At 42.6% G+C, this 23,707-nt stretch overlaps 2 protein-coding genes across 2 annotated transcripts; one reads left to right on the forward strand and one right to left on the reverse strand.

Moving 5' to 3' along the window:
• Positions 1-558: 558 nt before the first annotated feature.
• LOC5572023 (glyoxalase domain-containing protein 4) lies at positions 559-2,186 on the forward strand. Its single transcript, XM_001660079.2, has 3 exons — positions 559-1,111; positions 1,279-1,328; positions 1,392-2,186. Exons 1-3 carry the CDS (start codon positions 1,013-1,015, stop codon positions 2,107-2,109), a joined length of 867 nt encoding a protein of 288 aa, XP_001660129.1. The 5' UTR covers positions 559-1,012; the 3' UTR covers positions 2,110-2,186.
• On the reverse strand, positions 2,148-21,393 carry LOC5572017 (alpha-(1,3)-fucosyltransferase C). Its single transcript, XM_001660078.2, has 2 exons — positions 20,203-21,393; positions 2,148-2,638 (listed from the first exon to the last, which is right to left on the reverse strand). Exons 1-2 carry the CDS (start codon positions 20,964-20,966, stop codon positions 2,197-2,199), a joined length of 1,206 nt encoding a protein of 401 aa, XP_001660128.1. The 5' UTR covers positions 20,967-21,393; the 3' UTR covers positions 2,148-2,196.
• Positions 21,394-23,707: the final 2,314 nt, after the last annotated feature.

Consider the following 23,707-nt stretch of genomic DNA (forward strand, 5'->3'; position numbering starts at 1 on the left):
AGATTAATTATTTCAAATGTCTGCTACGTTTGCTGGCATGAAATTTCACTCAAACGGCTATTTATGATTCGATGTGTTGCAAACTCAATCATATTTTGCTGAGAGGTTCATGTGAGGATTTGAACAGCATGCGCATAATTGGTATAAACACAAAGTGGAATAAGAAAAAACTCAGCAATCCTAGAAAAAGAAGACCGTCTTCGCCACGGCATAAAAATTAACAAGGCAGTCTCTTTACTGATGTAAATATCAAGTTTCATTGTAAACATGTGACGTCACTCCTATCGTACCATATACCTTCCGGACCACTAGATCATTTTTTTCGAAAATTTGTTCGAGGTGGATAGGAATGACGTCGTCAAGTAGCTGTCAGTTTTCGGAATATATCACCTTCTTAATTTTAGTACACCGTGGTCTTCGCGAGTCTCGTCTCAGATTATTTCCATCTTTCGAGAGTTTCAACCCATTGTGCTGATCAACTGTGATATTTATTTCTTCGAGGGGCGTTTGAATGGCACTGACCGTTCATCAAGCAAAAAAGATTTTGATAAGGTGTTTAAAAGATTTGATAGTCAGAGGAAAGCAATAGAATTTGATTAATAATTAATTAATAATTATTATTGAATTGTTACATACAATAGAGAAATCATGATCATCATTCCCAGCAATATATTTGAAAATTAAATTGTTGTTTTAGTAATTAAAATTTTAGAGTGTGAATGTGCGGATCCCTTGTGGTTTGTTTTCATTTTCTTCCGTCGACAAGACAGAGGATGCATTTTTGTGCATCGAAACCGGTGCATTGTGTCATTTTGTGTGCATCGGTCCTGTTATCTCGTCTGGGAGTTTATTATCGCTCAGTGTTTCGTTGTCTGTCGATAACACAACGATATTCTGTAGATAGTGTCTGAAGTGAATCGTTATCTTTCCTCATAGTTTTAATTTTATCGCTATCTCCTGAGCGACATTTTCCGTCCGATTGAAAAATAAATAGTGTGCAATAGAAAACTTGATGGCCAAGATGATTTCCGCCCGAGCTCTTCACTACGTCTTCAAAATCGGCAATCGTGCCAAAAATGCCCACTTTTTCCGGGACATTCTCGGCATGCAGGTGAGATCGGATGACTAATCACATTTTTGCTTCATTCTAAATGCGTTTCGCTGGCTGTGCTGAACAATTTCTAGCAATGTTCAAGGTCATCCACCTGTTGGAATCGTTGCGGAACGCCGGTGAGAAGTAGCTCAAAGTAATTAACAGTTTTTTCTCCTACACTTCAGGTGCTTCGTCATGAGGAATTCACTCAGGGCTGTGACGCTGCATGTAATGGGTAATGAATACTGCTCTGTAATTCGCCAAGGTTCATCATTTTTCAATCATTTCATCATTTCAGCCCTTATGATAATCGCTGGAGTAAAACCATGATCGGTTATGGACCGGAGGCGACCCACTTTGTCATCGAGTTGACCTACAATTACGGGGTCAAGGAGTACACCCTTGGGAACGATTTCGGTGGCATTACTATCAAATCTTCGGATGTGGTTGATCGAGCTACCAAAAGCAACTATCCCATGGTCAAGGAGAATGACCACTTCGTTCTGGTGTCCCCGGATGGGTATAAGTTCTTTGTAGTTAACGAGAAGCAAGACCCGACCGAAGATCCGGTGAAGAAAGTCTCTTTGAATGTCACCGATCTGGAGCGATCGATTAAGTACTGGCACGGAACGCTGGAAATGAAACAACTCGCCAAAAGTGATAAGTCAGCCCAGTTGACCTACAAAGAGAATGGCTTCGTACTAGAACTGAACAAGATCGATGGTCCGCTGGATCGTGCCAAAGCTTACGGAAGAATCGCTTTTGCTGTTCCATTCGACGTCCAACCGAAGATCGATGAGGTCATCAAGGCCAGCAACAACACCATCCTGACGCCATTGATTTCGTTGGACACACCTGGAAAAGCTACGGTCCGCGTTATCATTCTGGCGGATCCGGACGGACATGAGATTTGCTTCGTCGATGAGGAAGGCTTCTCCCAGTTGTCCCAAGTGGACCCAGCGAGCAACGGGCAGTTGGACAAGTACATCAAGAAAGATCCATTCCAGGACCAATGAGTGACTTAAACCTTACTTACATTTGTTATACGAACTTATAAGCTGATATTAAAAGTATTTTATTATTCATATAAATAGTTCAGCTTCTTAGAACTTTATTTTAGCATCCACATGACAGGCTCCGTCGAACCACCACGCTTTGATGTCCTTGTAGTACTGCATCCTCTCCCGAGTGCCAATGTCGTGCAACTTGCGGCACAAGTCGCAAAATGGTTGACTCCCCGTGATTCGGTAGTGTTCCTTCCACCAAAAGTACTTCACATATTCCTTCGGGTTCTGTGCCAAGAAACTCAAGTACTCTACCAACTTGCCCACAGTGTTAAACTGTTGCGCATCGATATACGAATGTGGAGGAAGGAAGCGGGTATAGTCCGCTCCACCGAAAACGACCGGGACGATCCAGCTTGCGTCCATTACGCCGTACACCTTTTCGGTGATGTAATCGCGGCAGAGTGAGTTTTCGAACGCAAAGTAAAACCGATAGTCGATTGTTAGCATCTGCGTGCAACGGGGCGATCCTCGTGGGCATCTGAAAGTAGAATGAAGGGACGTCAATGGTTGTTGCATTATTTGGAGGATATGAACCTATGCTAATGAAATTTTTGTAGATTTGGCTGCCATATGCTTAAACGATGTCAATTCTCGTAATAAGTTTTAGCAGAGTGAAAATAAAAGACACCTTTACTGGTTGGTGGTTGACAAAGGAATGAATAAATTTATTTTCAGGATCTCTTACATTCAATATCAGAAGGTTGCTATGATCCATTGTACTTCAACATCCCGCCTCATTAAAGACCTCCATATCCCTTGCAGTTTCCCAAAATTTTATGGCTCATAAGGTAATCTAGAATGCCGTGAAAAGTGTACTGCGATCTGTCAAACTTGGGTACCTTTTGTACTACCGAGGGACGAAATGCAGTACTAGAAGTGGTACACAATCTGAGCCCGAGTGTGACGGACCTGCCAGCATCGTTCGCAGTTTACTGAATCTCGGGGCAGGAAGGCCTTTCGTCATCAGATCCGCTAGTTGGTGCTCGGTTGGCTGATACTGTAATTTGATCTTCTTCTCTTGGATCAGGTCTCGCAGGAAAAAGTACTGGATATCGATATGCTTCATCCTTCTATGCTTTCTCGGTTCTTTACAGATGGAAATGCATGGCTGGTTGTCCTCATAGATAGTCACCGGTAAGGCAACTTCCACATCAAGCATCTTCAAGAGGTTCACCACCCACATCGCTTCGTAGCTGGCTTGGCAAAGAGCCATGAACTCCGCCTCAGTCGTCGACAACGCCACCGATGTCTGCTTTCTGGTTGCCCACGAGATCGTTGCTCCATGCAGCTTCACCACGTACCCCGAGACGGAGCGCCGGTCGTCCAGATTATTACCCCAGTCCGCATCGGCATATACGGAAAGTGTTTCCGACTCCATCGACCTCCGGAAAACCAAGTTGTAGTCTACTGTAGCTCGCAGGTACTTCAAAATCCACTTTAGGTGAGCCCAGTGTTCTTCAGTGGCACAACATTGGAAACTCGCAAAATAGCTTACCGCCGCGCAGATATCAAGCCTCGATGTGATCATCAGGTACATCAAGCACCCAATTAACTCCTTGTAAGGCTTCGTCGTGAACCGCGTCGGATCTTCACACTTGAGCAGCTTCAGATGAGGGTCCATGGGAATAGCAGACGGCCTACAATCCTCCATCCCAAAACGCTGCAGAATCTTCATCACGTACAGCTTCTGGTCGATCGTCATAACGCCGTCGGCTCTGTTTCGGTTGATATTCAGTCCAAGAAAGCACCGCACCTCGTTCAGGTCCTTCATCTCGAACTTTCTTGACAGCTTTTGCTTCAAATGTTTGATCGCTAGAATCGAATTCCCAGCAATCAGGATGTCGTCTACGTATATAACGAGGTAAACGACTGCCTCTCCCTTCGACCAATGGTAAAGACACTGATCATGCTGACTTCGTTGGAATCCGATGCTCGTAATGAACGTGTGGAACCTCATATTCCAGCTCCGGGATGCCTGCTTCAGTCCATAAATCGCCTTGTTGAGCTTGCAGACCAGATCGTTTCCCGCCTCAAAGTCTGATGGTTGCCGCATATAAATTTCCTCAGTCAGTTCGCCGTTCAGGAACGCGGTCTTCACGTCCATTTGATGCACGTGCAGGTCTCGCTGGTTCACCAGTGCCAACAGAATACTCAACGTCGTCATCTTCGCCACAGGGGAATACGTTTCCGAATAGTCGAAGCCCTTCGTCTGCGTGAAGCCCTTCGCAACAAGTCGGGCTTTGTATCTGTCGATCTTGCCTTCACCGTCTTGCTTAATAGTGAATACCCATTTATTGCCTACAGGTCGACGCCCAGCAGGCAGCTCCGTCAAGCTCCACGTACGGTTCTTCTCCAGGGATGCTAGTTCAGCTGCGATTGCCTCCTTCCACAGCGGCCATTCGTCACGCTTCTTCAACTCCGCTATGTCGCTTGGAATGTTGTCCACGTACTCCTCGGCACTCAAAGCGAACGCCGAAATATTGTAGTCTTTGTGCCAGATAGGAGATGCACGAATTCTACCGCTTCTACGTACCTTGTTTTCATCAGGATTACCGCCAGCAGCTTCATCAAGCAACGCTTCATTCAGTTCTTCATTGTCGGTAGCTTCGTGCTCATCGTTGATCTCAGGCAAATCTTGATTTCCTTCCTCACCGTCGATTGGATCTTGGTTCACAATCAGCTCTTCATCTTCGCCATTCTTGCTGTCGTCCGATTGACTGTTGCTAGTCTTGCCTTCGTTGAACACGATGTCTCGAGCCACAAATACCTTCTTTCCGTTCCAAACACGGTATCCATTCGGTGCGTAGCCCACGAAGGTCGCCTTTTCGGATTTCATATCCAACTTCTTCCGCTTCTGCTTCGGGACATGGACGAAACATTTTGCACCAAAAATTCGAAGGTTACTCACGTTTGCCTTTCTTCCATTCCAGACTTCATAGGGAGTGCGATGACCATCCACAGCAACAGTCGGACTGCGGTTGATTAGGTACGCCGCTGAATATACTGCTTCGCCCCACAGGCGCTTCGTAACATTGCTTCCAGCCAGCATTGCCCATACCTTCTCGACGATGGTTCGATTCATCCGTTCGCTCAGCCCATTCTGTTCCGATGTGTACGGAACCGTCATCTCCAACTGGATACCTCGTTGCCGACAGAACATCTTCATTTGCTTGCTACTGTATTCGCCACCGTTGTCGCAGCGAAGACGAGACATCCTAGTTTGGAAATGTGCCGTTGCCATAGCCTCGTACGTCTTCAGACACTCCAGCGCTTCATCCTTCGACTTCATCAGGAAGACGACCGTTAAGTGGATGAAGTCGTCCGTGAAGGTGATGAAATATTGCATGCCATCCACAACACAGGCGAGATGGGACCACAGACGTCGCTATGCACCAGCTCCAACGGACGGGTTGTCAGCTTTCCCTCACGGCTGACGAACGATTCTCGAGTTTGTTTGCCAGCAAGACATGGTTCGCAAACCATCGACTCCGAACATCCAGGATTCACGCTGCTTCCCAGATCGAGTCCATCCACCATTTTTCGGTTGATAAGCTTCATCAGGTTTCCGTTGCCAAGGTGACCATAGCGTTGATGCCACAAGTCCAGTTCCTTGGTTACCTTTCCTGTTACCATAGCACTGTTTGGCGTTGCTAGGTACTGGAAGTCCATCGCATATAGCACACCAACTTGCTTGCCGGTTGCTACGACATCTTGATCTGCATCTTCAACGACTACCTTGCCTTTGTGGAAAATCACTTTCTTTCCCGAACTTTCCAGCCGACGCAGGGATATCAGATTCAGCGTCAGCTCTGGAACGAAAAGAACGTTTTCCATACGCACATGGATGTGCTTACCATCGACAGTTGAGTACACGTTGATTTCTCCACGTTGCCTAGCGACCAGGTTGACACCTTTCTTCGCTGTCGCGATCCAGACGGGCTCTTCAAGCACCTCCAGATTTTGGAACAGTTCTCGTTGATTCGCCATGTGGTCTGAAGCACCGCTATCCAGCTACCAGCTCCGCGAATTCTCATCCGAAGCTGACCCGGACCCGGCAACAAACGGTACAGTTTTTGCAGCAGCACTGACCTTCGTAGATTTCTTCTTCTCGTGGTTCCGACCCTGCTCTTGACGCAGTTCAGATTCAGGACAATCGGCTCGCTTGTGGCCGAATTTGCCACAGCCGAAGCATTTCAGACGGCACTTTCCTCCGGACTAACCAGCAAACGCAACGTTGTCCGATTCTTGATTGGCCGACGAGTTTCTTCCCTTTCGCTTCGATTCAACGTCCAAATACTTCCCTTTCACGAATTTCTGGGTTAGCTTCTCTGAAACCGCCTCCATTGCCGTGTTCACCAACTCGTACGAAACCGGCATAGTGGGCATCAGGTGGCACACAATGTCTTCCTCGTCCATTTTCGCACCGGTTGACTTCAGCTCCCGAATCAACTGATCGAAGCGAAGAAAGTGGGATTCCAGACTCGAACGCTCATCGTGCTTCATCTCCAACAGTTTGCGCTTCAACATGAAACGATTCGTCAAGCTCTTCCGCTCGAAAACCTCATGCAGCCCGTTCCAGATTTCCTCCTTCCCCTTCTTGACAGCCGCCGTATCCGTTTCCGGGATTTTCCAGAAGTCTTCCTCCTCCGCTGCCTTCTCGACACAGTGCGCGATTTCCAACTGCTCCAGGAATGCCAACATTCGGAACCTCCAATTGTTGAAACCCGTACCGTCGAAAGGCTTGATCTTGAGGAACTTTTCGTCGTCTCCCATCTTACCGGATTTTAACTGGCTTCGAGAATCTTATTGGTTTGGGTTGTTCTGGGCCCAAAACCTTTTAGCAGAGTGAAAATGAAAGACACCTTTACTGGTTGGTGGTTGACAAAGGAATGAATAAATTTATTTTCAGGATCTCTTACATTCAATATCAGAAGGTTGCTATGATCGATTGTACTTCAACAATAAGCATGCTGCCCCATGTGAATAGGAAATAGGGTAACGGTCGTATTTTGGACCCTCTAAGGAAGTGATTTTACATTTTTGTCCAATTTAATAGACCATTTCCGTGAATTTTTTTATTGGCTTATATGCTTTCTGTCAATTTACTGAACAAACTTTCCTAAGGAACCGATATGTTTTGGAGCCTTTAACTATTAGAAAACAATGAAAAACTTGCGGCACGTTAGTTCACCCCTCGGTCCCCTACAATTTGTTTCACCTCGAAAAAATGCAGACCCCTTTTTCCCCTATGGTTTTGCCACCACGTTGTGGTGAATTTAAAATCAGCTGGTATGATCAGATGATTTTTGTTTATGTTTCCATTCATCATAATGGGCTCCGCTGGCTTCGCTCCCTCCTTCCTTCACGGTTCCTGAAGTCTCCGTAATCACCGCGGAAATCACCTTCTCCACTATGACCGCACCCGGCGAACACTACACGGTTCTGTAACGCAAGGATTATAGTCGACAGATGCCTGATCTCTATGTTTTGTACCGACGAGGATTGAATAAGCCGGAAGATTCCCGCCTAGAGGCAGCAACATCCGCTCAAAATTTCCTTGCGCGGCTGTTGCTGTCTCAAGGCGGAAATCCTCCGGATCAACAGCCAACAGATAGATTTAGGCATTTGTCGGCATGAATAGTAAAAAATAGCCTTTAATAGAACTAGAGGTACCGTAACTGTTGGGTGGATGAGAGATTTGTTGTGAGGGGGTGGTTTTGAATTTTGAATCTGTGGAGGAAAATATAGTTTCCTAAAGGAAGACCAGAATTAGGTTGGGGTTGAAACCGTGATTCAGAACGGGATGCGCAAGTTCCAAACCTGGTTCAAAAACGTTTGTTTGAGTAATTTCAAATTAGTTTCGTTGGCACTCCTGTTTGGGGCGCCCTGACCGGGATCACGGTCAGTTTGAGCGCGCACCTGATTTGACGTTTCCGAATGTAAACAAGCATCCCAATGCAGGGGTGGAATCGAAAGCTGTTGCAAAATCACCACGCTGATACCCATAGGGTTGAACAAACTGTGCCGCATCTCGAATTATTTTTCAAAATGTGGTGAGTATCCATGTTTTCAAAAATTTGTAAGAAAATCAAGAGTGCATATAAACAAAATCTGAAAGCGTTTATATTCATTAAAAATGATTGTCTTTCGAAGGAAAATACAAAAACTGGGGGTTAGATCTGACGGAAATGGTATATTAATTGCACAGCGTAACCAAGTCAAAGAACATACCAAAATGTAGAGAAAAACTACCTCTACGAGATAAAAATGCCCATACGATCATGTAGGATCCAAAACACGTCAAAAATAACTGAATTGTGAAGCACTGTTTTTCATTATTTTGGACACACCAATACATTTTGGACCCTCAAAGTATATATTTTGGACCCCCGGCATTTTTTTATCGTTTGGCGACAAAGTCCAGGGCACTGGTTGTATAATGTGCTTGCCCATAGTCTAATCAATCGATTGACAATGGAAAAGTGAAGAAATTCTACGCTTTTAGTTGAGAAATTAGAAAAATGTTTTTGTTTACATTTGAAAAATTTCTGACGTCTTCAATTTCTGTGTGTAACGTGTTGTGACGGTTGCATGGATGAACCGATTAAATTAAATTAATTTCAGATAAAATAAACACATTTTCCATGCACAAATGCTTGATACAAGTGAGGAATGGTCCTATCTTTCCAAATGGCATGCGGATTGCATTGGTCTTTTGATTTAAACTGGAAAATTTGCAGGAAAATGGCCCAGGGGTTCCAAAATATATAGAGGTCCAAAATATATTGGTTACCCTACAGCTAACATGGCGCTGATATGGGGCCTTCCTTAGCCGTGTGGTTAGAGTTCGCGGCTACAAAGCAAAGCCATGCTGAAGGTGTCTGGGTTCGATTCCCGGTCGGTCCAGGATTTTTTCGTAATAGAAATTTCCTTGACTTCCCTGGGCATAGAGTATCATCGTACCTGCCACACGATATACAAATGCGAAAATGGCAACTTTGGCAAAGAAATCACTCAGTTAATAATTGTGGAAGTGCTCATAAGAACACTAAGCTAAGAAGCAGGTTCTGTCCCAGTGAGGACGTTAATGCCAAGAAGAAGAAGAAGGGGAAAAGGACTAATGGATCATTGAAGATAGTTTTTGCCAGTGCTCACCGCATCAAAACAAAGGCGCCACTGTATATGGGATTTAACATTGTGACAGCATTGCTGTTCTGTCAAACACACAAGGCTACGGTGGCGCTATCTACCCTTTTCATAGCGGTCGTTTTGATTATTTTAATGATCCATTTTCGATCGCGAATTTTCATACAAAGTATACAAACATCTTATGAACGGCTAGAAAACTAGTGCTTGTTCGAAATTTGGTGATCTTCGCCTATAAGTAGCAATCCTTCATGTAGAATGGTACCACCCTGGGAGGGAGGCACCGATACTACACACGAAATATGACACAAAGTTATTTCGAACTGCAAGAAAACTCCAGCTTGCCAACGACAATCAAGGCAGACTTGATGAAAATCGCTAGTTTTCTTTTATTGTGTTCCTTCGATCGTTCTTTATATTCAATCAGAATAAAAGGTGCTATTGTGACATTACTTTTGAATAAGCATGACTAGCTTTTCAATCGATTTTTTGTCACATTTGATATAATGCAAACATATGTTTTGATCGATTACGCGCTTTTATCATGTTTGTCCATTGTTTTAGATCTGGGCTCACAGTGACAGTTCGTGACAGCAGAATCTCGGCTCATCTTGACGTACATAAATTTCGTATCGGTTTCTCCCTCCCAGGTACCACCCACAAATACAACTGAGAAAATGCACCGTCTTACATGAAGGAAATATTTAACGAGACAGAAACTTCAAGCCAAGTTTCCAGAAGTGTTCCAGTGCCACACCCGATCGACATCTTCATCGAACTAGCCGACTGCCGCTTCTTTTCCTTCATAGATCTATCCGATGGCTACCTTCTGGTCGAAGTTGCAGAAACATCTCGGAAACTAGTCACCATCAATACTCACAAGGGTCTGTTCCAGTGCGATCGACTGCCGCCCGGCATCAAATCTGCATCTGGAGCATTCCAGCGGATCATCGACAGCATGATTGCTGGCATTACAGGTGTCGAGCTGTATCTGGACGACATTCTAATCGCTAGAAAGACTCAAGAGGAGCACGACTGCAGACTGAACGGTGTTGTCCAGCGGATTTGTGAGTATGGTTTCCACCATTTCTCTCTTCCCCAAATAAAGTTTGTGAGCCATATCGTCGACAAAGATGGCCTCCACCCAGATCCAGATCCAGAACTAGCGCTATCTTCGAGATGTTGAGAATGTGTCGCAGCCCCGTTCGTATCTAGGTGCCACCGACTACTACGGTCGGTTCGTTGGCCATATGATAGAGTTCCGTGCGCCACTCGACCGTCTACTGAAGAAGGATGCTGTTTGGAAATCGTCTCCCGATTGTCAAAGGTCGTTCAATTGGTTTAAGTCCATCCTGGTCTCCAACCTCTTGGTGATACACTTCGACTCCAGCAAGGAAATCATCGGTGCAGGAAACGCTTCCAAAAACAGTTTGGGCGCCGTCATCCTGCATCGCTGCTCCGATGGCTCTGTTAAAGCTATCGTTCACACTTCGAGGCCACTCACACCTGAGGAACAAAATTATGGTCGAATTGAGAAGGAAGCGCGGTGTTTGCAGTTACCCGTTTCCACAAGATGTTTTTCGATCGCAAATTCGTGCTGCAGACCGACCATAAGCCTCTTCTCAAGATTTTCAGCGGCAAGAAAGGAATGCCCGCCTGTGGTATTCCAAATACAGAATTAATGAAAAGTAATGATTCTGTACTAACTTATGTTTCGGATTATTCACATTAACATACAAATTCACCAAACACGTCTTACACTTCCAGAGTCACAATTTATTCTGCTCTTTCGTTTCATTGAGAGTCAAAGCCTACTATTTATAATTCAAACTCAGCATAGCACATCTCCCTTTTTATACGAATTATTAAACTATTTACATTACAAAATCTTTGTATTTCTCAGGAACTTTCCGTCCTCTGCGTTGACGTTCGCCATCATCAATGAAACCATGGTTTGGCACTTCTTCATCCTCAATAGGAAATCCAGCAAAGTTGTCCTCTTCATTGATAGATCTATCATCGACCACAGTTTCATCGCAACGCTGTTCTGTCGCAACTCTAGTATCATCATTGATCTTTTTAAGATGCGCGACGTTTCTTTCATACATCGCTCCGGTATCTGTATCTTCAACGGTTGCTCTGGGACCTGAACGATCAACTACTGTATACTTTGTTTTGTTGAAAACTGTTGAAAGTTTATTTTTAGGCATAAGGTGCTTCATCAGTACCGTATCCCCTTCGTCAATATCGGAATGTTTCGCATGACGTCATGCTCAAAAAATCTTGGTCACGGAAGTCGGATGCAGGTGGAATTGATTCTATGTCCTGGATTGCTGGTAATTTGGATCTGATTGTTCTTCCGTAACACAATTCTGTTGGTGTTTTCCCCGTTGTGGAGTGTGGTGTTGTGTAGTACATTATTAGATAATCTTTCAGATCCCTTTTCCAATCTCTGCCAAGGCCGTGACTGATTTGCAATCGTTTCAATAGCGACCGGTTTTGTCGTTCAACTAAACCATTTTCCTGCGGCCAGTACGGGGCAGTATGGTTAAGAGTAATTCCATGGATCTTACAATAATTCTCGAATTCTTTGCCAATAAACTGCTTGGCATTGTCAAGTGTAATGGTTCTAGGATAACCGAGACGTGTAAAAATCTTGCCAAGTCGCTCAACAGTTTCAGAGGCAGTTATGCGATTCATTATTTCAACTTCTTTGTATCTACTAAAGTAATCTATAACTACTAGTAGGTACTCACCAGAAGGAAGAGGACCCATAAAATCAATGGCAACATCAATCCACGGCTTGGTAGGCAGCTCTCTTCTATTCATTGGCTCTGGTCGACTTGGAAAACTTACCAATTGACAACCTTCGCATGATGTACAATGCTCCTTCGTTTCTCGATCCATAGAAGGCCACCACGCCCTATCTCGCAGTCTTCGCTTCATCACGGATTCTCCTGGATGACCTTCGTGTGCAAGTTGCAGCATTCGTTCGCGTAGTTTCTTTGGAACCACTAATTTGTTGCCCCGGATCATGGTGTCACCGATAAATCCTAATTCATTTTGAAAAGGTTCATACGGTTTGGTCAGAGGATTTTTCCATTGCCCTCCTCGAAGGCACTCTTTCACGGTAGCAATTTCTGGATCATCACGCGATGCTTCCTCGATTTCACAAATGTCTACTGCCACAGATTCTTGTATCGCCAAAACCATGAAATGACTATCCTTCTCGAAATCATTTGCGTTGTCCGAACAAACTAATCTGGACAAAGAATCTGCTATGTTTCCGCTTCCTTTACGATATTTTACTGTAAATCTAAACGATTGTAATCGCAAGACCCAGCGTTCGATTCTGGCACAGGGTGTTGATGATGGGCTGAAAATCACTTCAAGTGGTTTATGGTCAGTTTCCAATTCAAACTCTCTACCAATCAAATATTCAGAGAATTTTTCGACTGCCCATACCAATGCTAGTGCCTCTTTCTCAGTTTGGCAATAACGTTTTTCAGTAGTAGTTAAACTCTTGCTAGCATAACTGATTATACGGGGGCAATTGTCAGTACTATCTGAAAATTGTAGCAGAACCGCACCCAATGCGACTGGGGAGGCATCGGCTACAACCCTGGTGCGGAGAGAATTATTGAAAAAGGCAAGAGTGTTTGCATTCGAAATCAATTGTTTCAATTTTTCAAAACTTCTTTGATGTTCATCTGTCCATTTGAATGGGTTAGCACCACAGATTAATTCTCGTAACGGCGCGGTAATTGTTGCCATATCAGGAATAAATTTCCCAACGTAAGTTACTAATCCAAGAAAACTTCTTACTTCGTCCGAAGTGCGAGGTTCACGGAATTTTTGTAACGCTTGAATTTTCTGTTCAGTTGGTCGTACTCCATTAGCTGAGATAACATGTCCAAGGAAATCAAGCTGTTGTGCCTTGAAGATGCATTTATCCTGATTCAACATGATATTGTTTTCTTTCAGCACAGAGAGAACTTTAGCCAAAGCAGTATTATGTTCTTCTTCGGTTTCTCCGAAGATGAAAATGTCGTCGATATAATTAATAACGTTTTCACATCCAGCTAAGATTTGTTCCATTGTTTTTTGAAACATTTCTGGTGCACAAGAAAGGCCAAACATCAGCCTTTTGTATCTATACAGACCTTTATGGCAAATAAAGGTCGAAATATACCGACTTGATTCATCTAATTCAATCTATATTTCGATAATGCATGTTTAGAAAAAATAGACAATTTAATAAAAAAATATATTTTCAGGCTACTGTCTTACCTGATGAAATGCATCTTTGATGTTCAGACGACTGAAGTATTTGGCGGACTTCAAACGTGGGAGGAAGCTTTCAAATGTCGGCATCATATGAGGTTCTCTTAAGATAGCCTGATTCGCACGTCGCATATCCACACACAGACGAAGATCTCCGTTGTCCTTGACAATGGTTACCAATGGCGAAACCCATGGTGCTGCTCCCGATACAGGTTCGATGATATCCGCCATCAGTAATTGATTCAGCTTCTCTTCAATCCGGCTGAGAAGCGCCATTGGCGGACGTCTGACTCGTTGGGCTATTGGAGTAACATTTTTATTGATCGGAATACTCAGCTGTACGTTCCTCATCTTTGGAAAAGGTATTTTTCCAGCCGGGACAATGGCGTTCACTGACATGTTCGGCTCCTGGAAACCAATTTTTAATACCCCAAGACGCTTTGCTGTATCTTTTCCCAGTAATGGCTGGGAACCTCCATCGATGACATAGAAAATAGCTGTTTCCTGTCGCTGGTTATTTCCATTCCCAATCGTAAATGTCGTCTCAAGAACATGTACTACATTCAAAGGCGTCGCATGTTCGTAGAACCACGTTCGTCGGCCGTATGTTCGTAGAACCACGTTCGGCACATGTTTCGCCAGGTACAATCATCGATAATATTCTGATTGATGCCAGAATCAATCAACATTTTGATCAGAACACCCCCGACGTCAACCCATAGAAATTCGACGCCGTCTCCAATGTTGCAAATGAAGCTTGAGCTGTTTTCGTTTTCTGAACACTTTATCGCTCGCACATTATCGGTTTTTGCCTTCTTACGAGCGGAGTATGGAATATGATCATCATACTTACGTTTCGGCATCGAGCGGCATACTCGAGCAAAATGACCAAACTTACGACATTGTTCGCATTGCTTATTCCGAGCTGGGCATTGCTGGTCGTTTCCGTAATGGGTTTTTTGTTCACATCGGTAACAAGCACCACTTGTTGGTTTACCACTTCCAAATATGCGGTTAACCTTGTCCTGATCTGATGGTTGGGATACCGGTGCCTCGCCAATACCGTTGCCAGCAATTGCTTGAACTTGCTGTTTAATTGATTCGAAAGAATTCACCATTCGGGATACTTGTGCGAGTGTGAGTGTTTCCTCATGCAGTAGTTTTTCCCTCAATTCTACCGGAGCGTGGTAGATGATTTTATCGATTACGCGCAACTCCCGACTTTCCGCTTCTGTTTTACCGAAGTCACATTTATTCGCTTGTTCGTTGCACCTCATTAAAAACTTCGTCAAATGCTCACGTGTTCCATCAGATGTTATTGCTGGAACCATTTTACAAAATTCGCTCCTTTCATACGAATCGTGTTGTTTTGGTTAAAATGTTCATCCAATTTACCAATAGCCGTTTTGAATGGGTCAATCTCCTTTTCAGCATCTTCTTCCACGTCCGCGCCATCAATCGAGTAAAACAAGTCCTGTAGTTCCAGCCCACCCTTCGCTAATACTATATTCTTTAATTTGGTTGCATTTTTCTCTTCACTTGCTGCAATGATTACTTCGAAATTTCTCTTCCAACGCAACCATTCCTTTCGAATTTGCGTGTCTGGAAGGTGATTGAATTTAAATGGATTGATGTTCCAATTTTCCATCTTACGCGAACAGTAGGCGCTGGAACGTTAGCTAAAAATATTTGAAATTTTCAATTTGACCTCGTTACCATAGCGACTGTACAACAAGCCCTAGGGTTCGTTTTTTTTTAGCTTTTTATAATTTCTGCAAATTTGTAGCGGCCAATGCCTATTTCTACTCCCGGTAGCGGCTTCTCGCCTTTTTTCTGCCCAAACGCAGCGGCTACACGCCTTGTTTTCTCGAAGCGGCTCGGTGCCTGACCCTGCTCTATGGCAGCGGAAATGATCGGTTTCTGCTCAATACAGCGGCTGTTGCCTGTCCCTGCTCTACGGCAGCGGAAATGGTCACTTTTTTTTGCGTTTTGCAACGGCTTTTGCCTGCCCCACGTGCGCTCACCTTGCAAAAGACACACGTGGATGTTTGTTGTAAGTATTTTATTTTTATTTATTTTTTCTTACCTACTAAATGCAGAGGGTACGTTTCACAAGCTCGTCGCCAGATGTGGTATTCCAAATACAGAATTAATGAAAAGTAATGATTCTGTACTAATTTATGTTTCGGATTATTCACATTAACATACAATTTCACCAAACACGTCTTACACTTCCAGAGTCACAATTTATTCTGCCCTTTCGTTTCATTGAGAGTCAAAGCCTACTATTTATAATTCAAACTCAGCATAGCACACCCGCCTACACAGCAAATCGTATCCAGCGCTTGGCGCTAACGATGCTGCTGTACGATTGCGACATCAACACCAAAAAGAAGCGCTCCTGATGGTAAGACACTTGCAAATCTATTTCTAGAGTGATCGCTGCGAACAACTCTGGATCTGTTGAAGCCATGCTCTCCGAGTCCAATCCGGGTCAACGAGAAGCAGATCCCGAAGACTTCTGGTCTACGCTCAGGTCCATAGCCGTAAGGCAACCGAATGGATTCCCGGATAGCTTCAAGTTGCGGTGAATCAATCGGAAGAAGCACGTGAGCCGTTTCCAACTCCCGCGTTGATTGCAGACACCGAACCGAGTCCAGCTATTCCAGAGAGAGGACACAAAGATGAAATGACGGACCCTAGGGATGAATGACCTTCGGGTTAAAGTCCCTCTCAAACAACAACTACGACAGAATTGACGGACGATTCGGAGATTCTTGAGAAAATTCTCAAGAACCAACAGAACCGGCTCCCAGCTTGGCTTGCGCCGTACGCCCTTAAAAAGGGAGATGTTGTAACATCGGAGAAGGTACGACAGAATATTTGAATCCTACTAAGCCATGAACCTGGCATGAGCCTATGCATGCTATAAAACGTTTGACTTTTACTGTGCGCCCTGTTTTCAAGTTGTCCGTGAGAGAGAGAGAGAGCGAGACAGCACCAACACACGGCGCACAGTAACAACAGATCAAAAGCATTCATGGCACGTGCTCATGGCATAAAATTACCCAGTTCTGTTACAACCACCAAATAAGACAGTCGCAATGAAACTAGAACTAGAACAAGAACTAGAAAAATCTTTTTCCAAACCTATCATTCGCGACCTCCCGGTCTGTCAGCACGTCGCTCCCTCTGTACTATGAGAAGCGAGCTGATGAGACGTGGAGGATCACGAAAAACAAGTTTAGAAAACGAGGATTTAGAGGGAAGATTGCTCAACAATTCACCATGAATCTTGTCATGTATATTATATTACATCCGAAATGCAATAAAAATGTTGCTTGTAATCCACAATCAGTATCACCAGGTCAAAACACTTTTATGGAAGCCATCAATTATCTCATCTTCAATCTTTCAGGGAATGCACAAAACATGCATAAAAAATCCTAATAATTTGAAGATGTCTTACGAAAACGATAACATGGTTCGCATAGAAGCAATCATATTGAAGGATTAAGGCTAAGTAGCCCATCATTCGTTTTGAAAGCCATGTTGATTTGGCAACTGATAAAACTCAGTCATCATAAGTGATATTGATTCAGAAAAGTATCACTACTTGCGATTACTTGCAGAATGTATGCTGATACTTTTTCAACTATGTCAGAGCAAAACCAAGTGATTTTCTTTAATTAGCAATCGTTAGACGAATTAGCCACAATCATCGATGTCCAGTATAAATTTCAAAGACGGCCTACTTTGCTTTAAGAGCAGTGCTGGGAATGGTAATGTGTCAGTGAATGTAGTAGGCTTGAGTTTCGCGAAAATCACGTGCCTCTTCCTAGTACAGTAGTTTAAAAACGTGGATTTTATCAAGTAGCCTATGTTGGGTGCATGAACTTTCTAAATCATTAGTATCACTGAAGGCACTGAATGCAGGAAATGAAGCGGGAAATAGAAATTCTACAGTAATTTTGGGTTGCCCTTAGCAACGGGTATTTCGCTATATTCAAGGCTTTTTGCCTACAGCAGCGATGGGCGTGGGTTTCACTGCACAGTGCACTATGGTCCAGGAATTAGTTTTATGCGCAAAGATGCATTTTGAGCTTTATAATTAAACATTAGACCAAAACGGTCTTCTACAAAGTTGTTTGTATTAGTTAAGCCCTTTGTTTGGTGTTATTGAAAATTAAGGTGGACCACATTTTCATAGAAATTGTGTAACTAAATTTCTCATTTGTAGAAATTATATTATACAAGCTTCAGCAAAGTTGTAGACCATTCAATTTCAAGCAACTTCGCCAAAAAAAAAATTTTTTTTATATCTTAAATTGATCGATTTAGAGCTTTTTTCCTACGGTGACATAGGGTGGTCCGAACAAAACTGGTTTTCTGGTTCTAGCGTTTTCAATTCAAATATCTCATCAAAGTAGTCTATGAAACACTTTTAGAGCTTTGAAAAATGCGTAATTTGGTGAGTAAAGAAACCCGCTATCTCGTTCCGATTGGGAGTTATTGTTGTTTTTCTCACAAAAACATGCCTACAAAAAACTTTTTGGCAAAGTTGCTTGAAATTGAATGGTCCACAACTTTGCATGTACAATTTACCAGACAACCAGAATGTACGTATAACCTAATCACCTTTTGCGTTATGCGACGCTTATATGTGCAAAGTTTCACGCATAAGATGTCGCGAAAGTGCCTTATATGTGCAAAAGTGGAGGCGATATACGTTCATATTTTATATGATGAAACACAACATGCAATGAGAGTATGCAGATTTTCTTGCGAATTAGTATGTACTCTTATGCGACTTAATTTATGATAACAAAGTTTATTTCACAGCTGCTACGGATTGACCCGACTTACTTTGTAAAAGTATACGGGACGAAACGGAATGTACATATGAACTCATAAAATAGCGTTTTATGCGAGGAAACTCATCGATCGAACGATTTCATCCACCATGTAGTGCGGGAGTGATGCAGTTTGTACAAATAAACGACTTTGTTTGAATACTGCTATGCGACTTCTGGTTGTCTGGGTATAATCTATACAAATAAGAAAGTTAGTTACACAATTTCTATGAAAATGTGGTCCACCCTAATTTTCAATAACACCAAACAAAGGGTTTAACTAATACAAACAACTTTGTAGAAGACCGTTTTCGTCTAATGTTTCATTCTAAAGATCAAAATGCATCTTTCCGCGTAAAACTGCTGTCTGGACCATAGTGCACTGGCTTCGCTGACTGTGATTTGTTGTAGGTACATGGCTATTGTAGAGTGAATTTCAAGATTTTTTCCAACCTGATTAAGAGTCCGATAGGGGTATCTCCCGATAGAGGCAAGGAAAAAATAAATTTTCATCAGTTTTACAAAAATTGTGGGTGGTTCCAAGGACAGTACCGTGTCTATCAAACTTCGTACACCTTAGAAATGAATCTAAATTCGTCTACTTCATACAAATCGTCTTTTATTTATAAGAAGGTTTTTGCCAGACTAAGGGTAAGAACTGGATAATGGATGTAGGATAATACTGCTAATCAATTCGGGGAGCTATCACAACTGTGATTAGGAAATTATTGGATATTTTCTCCATCTTTTCTTCCCTGCAGCTGATGTTTTTAAGAAGGAGTAAGAATTACAATTAGCAACGTGGAACGCACCAAACGTCTATCTACAGTATCGGACATATAAAAAGCACCAAAGCCGTTTTCCTCTACAAAATGGTCAACTTCAGAGAGCTATATCTCCGCCGTTTCTCATCCGATTCTTTTCATTTTTTCTGTGACGAACTACAAATTACCTCAATTTTCGATAAATATTGCAAAATTTGTGTAAAAAATATTGGTTCAAAAGTTACAGATAGGTTGAATTTTGACATAAAAAATGCACCAAGACATCAGACAAGCTATGCGTCGTATCCTTTTGGTGTCTTCAGCGCATTTGGTCCTTATCACTCAATGAACAAATGCGCTTAAGTTGGTGTCTTGGTTCGACGCTTAGTTTTTCTGCTACATCTGTTTGTGACTTGGTGCATTTTTTATGTCAAAATTCAACCTATCTGTAACTTTTGAATCAATAATTTTCACACAGCTTTTTCAATAGTTTTCGAAAATTGAGATAATTTGTAGTTTGTCACAGAAAAATGCAAAGAATCGGTTGAGAAGCGGCGGAGATATAGCTCTCTGAAGTTGATCATTTTGTATGGAAAAACGGCTTTGGTGCATTTTATATGTGCGATACTGTACACGTTGTAATTTCATTTGGCGCCAAAGATCTGTCGGTAATTTCCTATTTTCACCACAATGTCCATTTCTCGAAATGTCCCACCCCAAACGGTGAAAGTGCAACTTCGTGCAGCGCAATTGATCTTTATCGCGTTTGGATAACCTCCTGTCTGCACCAATGAGTGCCCCCTGAATCACGAACATGCCACGGAACGGTAATCGAACCGAATGGCACGGAAATGTGCCTTACAATCATTAGTTAAATTAAGGCTCCGCGGGTGATGAATGAATAATGAATAAAGCCCTCACGCTACGACGGAATCACAGTGTTGATCCTATCGATTAACTTTGATGGAATAGGAATTTGGCTGTTTTGTACTCACTCCATGTTTCCGCATTTGCCGTATATGTCCACGTCCGTCAGCTTCTGAATCTCCCGGACCAAGTCGTCCCGTTTGGAAATGGTTCCACAGTGCGATACGAACTGAACTCCCATTTTAGTTTTTTCCAACACCAATTCGAGGACCGTTTCGTTGTAATACTCCTCGTGGTCGTTTCGCCACTGAGGTCGCTCGCTTGGACCCACCACGACTTCGGTTTCTGCATCAACGAAGTTGTTGTAGTTCCAAACCACATCCGAGTCCAGCCGGTAGGTCATGGTCCAGTTGAAAAAGTCCCGATCGCCTCCTAGCAGATGTTTTGTATGGGCAGGAGATTCCATGTTTGCGGCAACGTAGATTTGATGCGGCGATCGCAGCTTTGGGACCTTTTCGAACAATGAGTAGGCCCAGGGCTCGGCAATGTGGAACACTAGCGCGTCATAGTCAGTTATGGTGGACAGAAGTTCTCGGTTGTTGGTCAGAACACAATCCGTTACGGGACACTGAAGCGATCGAAAGTAGTCCGGCCCAACGGTTTCCGCCGACAGTTTCCAGTTTTTCACGTCGAAGAAATTTGTGTATAATAGAATGTATTTAGAACGGTCTTCCACCCGGCGATCGCGAATATGATCTTCCAAGATTTTGTAGTAGCTAACCGAAGGCTTAAGACACTGGGTGTGAATCAAAAAGCTGCCAGCAATTAGCAAACAAAACGCGACGAACGATAGATAGAGCAGCAGGCGGTGGCGTTTCATTTTCCTAATCATGGTTGGCTTTGCGAGGCACGAATCGTCGGTTTACAAAAACAAGGCACTCTTTGATATGCTATTTCTCCGATAAGGAGACACTTGACCGTATCACATTGATGTTAACGAGATTGCACATCGCCTACTAGAAGTCGCTGAATGCGGTGCATATTTGAATCACATGTGAGGCGTTTGAAACAGTTTTCGCGTCAATCACATCCCGGCTCGATTTGAAGTGCGCCTTATCTTAGTTACACAATTTCACTACCGAGTCCAGATTGGACGTAGGAGAACCCATCACCTGAAGGCACCAACTGGCAGCAAACTGATAAATCCAATGAATCACGCTTCCTTTTCCCGACTCGGCGACACGATGCGATGGAAGGTGTTTGTGCTGCTGATACTAGAAGAACCCAGCTCGGTACTGAGCCGCAAGCGCATAAATCGCCATCGTCAGGTGCCTCTTTATCCATGCCGAATCGGTTGTGCGAGGTGTCGATAGTAATGCCCATACTTGAGATACAGTCAAGTCTCCCTTACTCGATATTCTGTATCTGTTAGGGGAAACCAAACTCGATGGAATGCTCGTTTCTTTTACAGTCAACTTTCCCTTACTCGATATTTTGTATCTCGACATCGAGTTAGAGAACTATAGCAAAAGTAGGTTTCCACTGCTACCTTAAAGGATGGTTATGGATAGTTGACTGTATATGGCAAAATACAATACTTCTCGCATAACTTCTGATCTCTTCCTAAAAGCCATTGGTAACCATGTGTGTAGCTCGTTGTTTATGAGCATTTGAATGAATAAGCATCATAACCAACACCACAGGCAGGCAGAGAATGATCCTTTCTTCACCATAGCGTTGTTAAATAACGTGTAACTTCAATCAAATTCTCAGAAACAACGAGCTACACACATGGTTACCAATGGCTTTTAGGTCGAGATCATAAGTTCTGCGAGACTTTTACAATTAATCAAAAATGATTTTTTGCATCGAAAATATAATTAAGTTTATTGATAAATATTCCCAAACACATAAAGTTTGAATACTGTGTGCTTGATCTGGCAAATCAATTGCCATACAAGTTGGTGAACTTGCATGCAAGATGGTTGAAATCTACAAATTCAGCATTTCTCGCGTAACAATTCAAAAGGGCCAATCCTCAGATCGTTGACTCTGAGAAAATTCGATTTGAATATTATTCACCACATTTTCAATTCTTATTTCTCAGTATTCAAATCAATCAATGTGATTTCTTGCTAGTTGAGTGACAATTTACTATTACTACACGCTAATAATCGATTTTATTCTGGAAACTGACAAAAATGTGGAAAAATTATGAGTTTAAATGCTTGGCCCATTTTGATTTTCAACAAGGCATGGGCATTTTTATTGGAGAAAATAGAATTTTATTAGCGTGCTTGGCCCAATAGTGGTTATCACGCCCAATGGTATGGGTGCCCTAGTGTAGATGTAGTTGTGAACCTTAGAGGAAAACAATATGCACTCAGTCTCGAAAAACACCCAGAAACCGGGTGTAAATTTTTCAAATTGGGTTATATTTCCATATGCATTTTGATGAGTCTGGAAAGCGTGTGCAAGTTTCTTTGAGGAAAACATAAAAAACTGTGTATGACGAGCGTGTGCTAGTCTACACTCAAAATATAATGAAAACATCGATAGTTTAAATGCTAATATATTTTGGCATTCGTTACGTTTACACTATGCCTTGTTTTGAAGTTATACATTCTCAACATAACTATTTAAACTAGGCATGTTTGATGCACGACTAATTTGACCAGTGTGTATCTTCACCCGTGATTCCGCCATAACAGTTTATTTCGCGCTGTCGGTTTTGTCGCGATGAAATTATATTTTATTTGTGACCGGAAATCTTTGTGATTTCTGCTGAAAATCCGATAAAACCATATCCTTGGATCCTGAGTGATTTGCGTAACGAAAAGGTAAGTCATTCTTCATTATTTCCACCCGCATCATTGACTTTTCAAGAGATATGGACTTCAGCTGTTTGTTTTTTTTCTGTTTTAGGCGCTACCGGAATTATTTCAAGCACCAAGATGCCAGGTTGGTAATACAATCTTCAGCGAGATTGTAGGCAAGAATCCGGGGGCAAGAACCTGATTAGGGTTACCAGACGTACTCTTTTTAGAGTACATGTACTCTTTTTTGCCTTAAAAAATTGTGTACTATTCGTTTTCCTAAATGGGCTCAAGTGTACTCTTTTCCAGATATTACTAAGAATTGCCGAACAAATTAAATAACCTTTTAAAGCAACCAGTCCATCAAACTTTTTTTTTGTTAAATACGAGTTAAATCTAAAAAACTAATATTAAGGGGTATCGATCCTCTCAGATCGTGGATCAGATAGGACAGTGATTTAGAAAAGCTCTCGATTCGTTGAAAAATTGAACTGTGATTAAAATGTGGCAAAACTGGCTATGACTATGAATTTGACAAACGTTTGCATTATTTAGGCGAAAAAAAGTCGCAATTAGAATTTTTTTTTCGAAATCCAACTTTTGGTTTTCAAAACGATCAACGACTTAAAAAAAAACAAAAAAAAATCAACATAACGAAATTGAGACAGTCACACAAGTAAAAAGTACGTTTTTAGTTTTTAGGTGAACTCCAAGGTGTACTCTTTAGTACTCTTTTTCCAAGTTTAAAAAATGTACTCTTTGCAGTGAGAGCAAATATGGTAACCCTAAACCTGATGGCGGTGGAAGTCGAGGTGAA

This window comes from Aedes aegypti, chromosome 1, assembly GCF_002204515.2.
Source record: "Aedes aegypti strain LVP_AGWG chromosome 1, AaegL5.0 Primary Assembly, whole genome shotgun sequence".
In the NCBI taxonomy this organism is placed as follows: domain Eukaryota; kingdom Metazoa; phylum Arthropoda; class Insecta; order Diptera; family Culicidae; genus Aedes; species Aedes aegypti.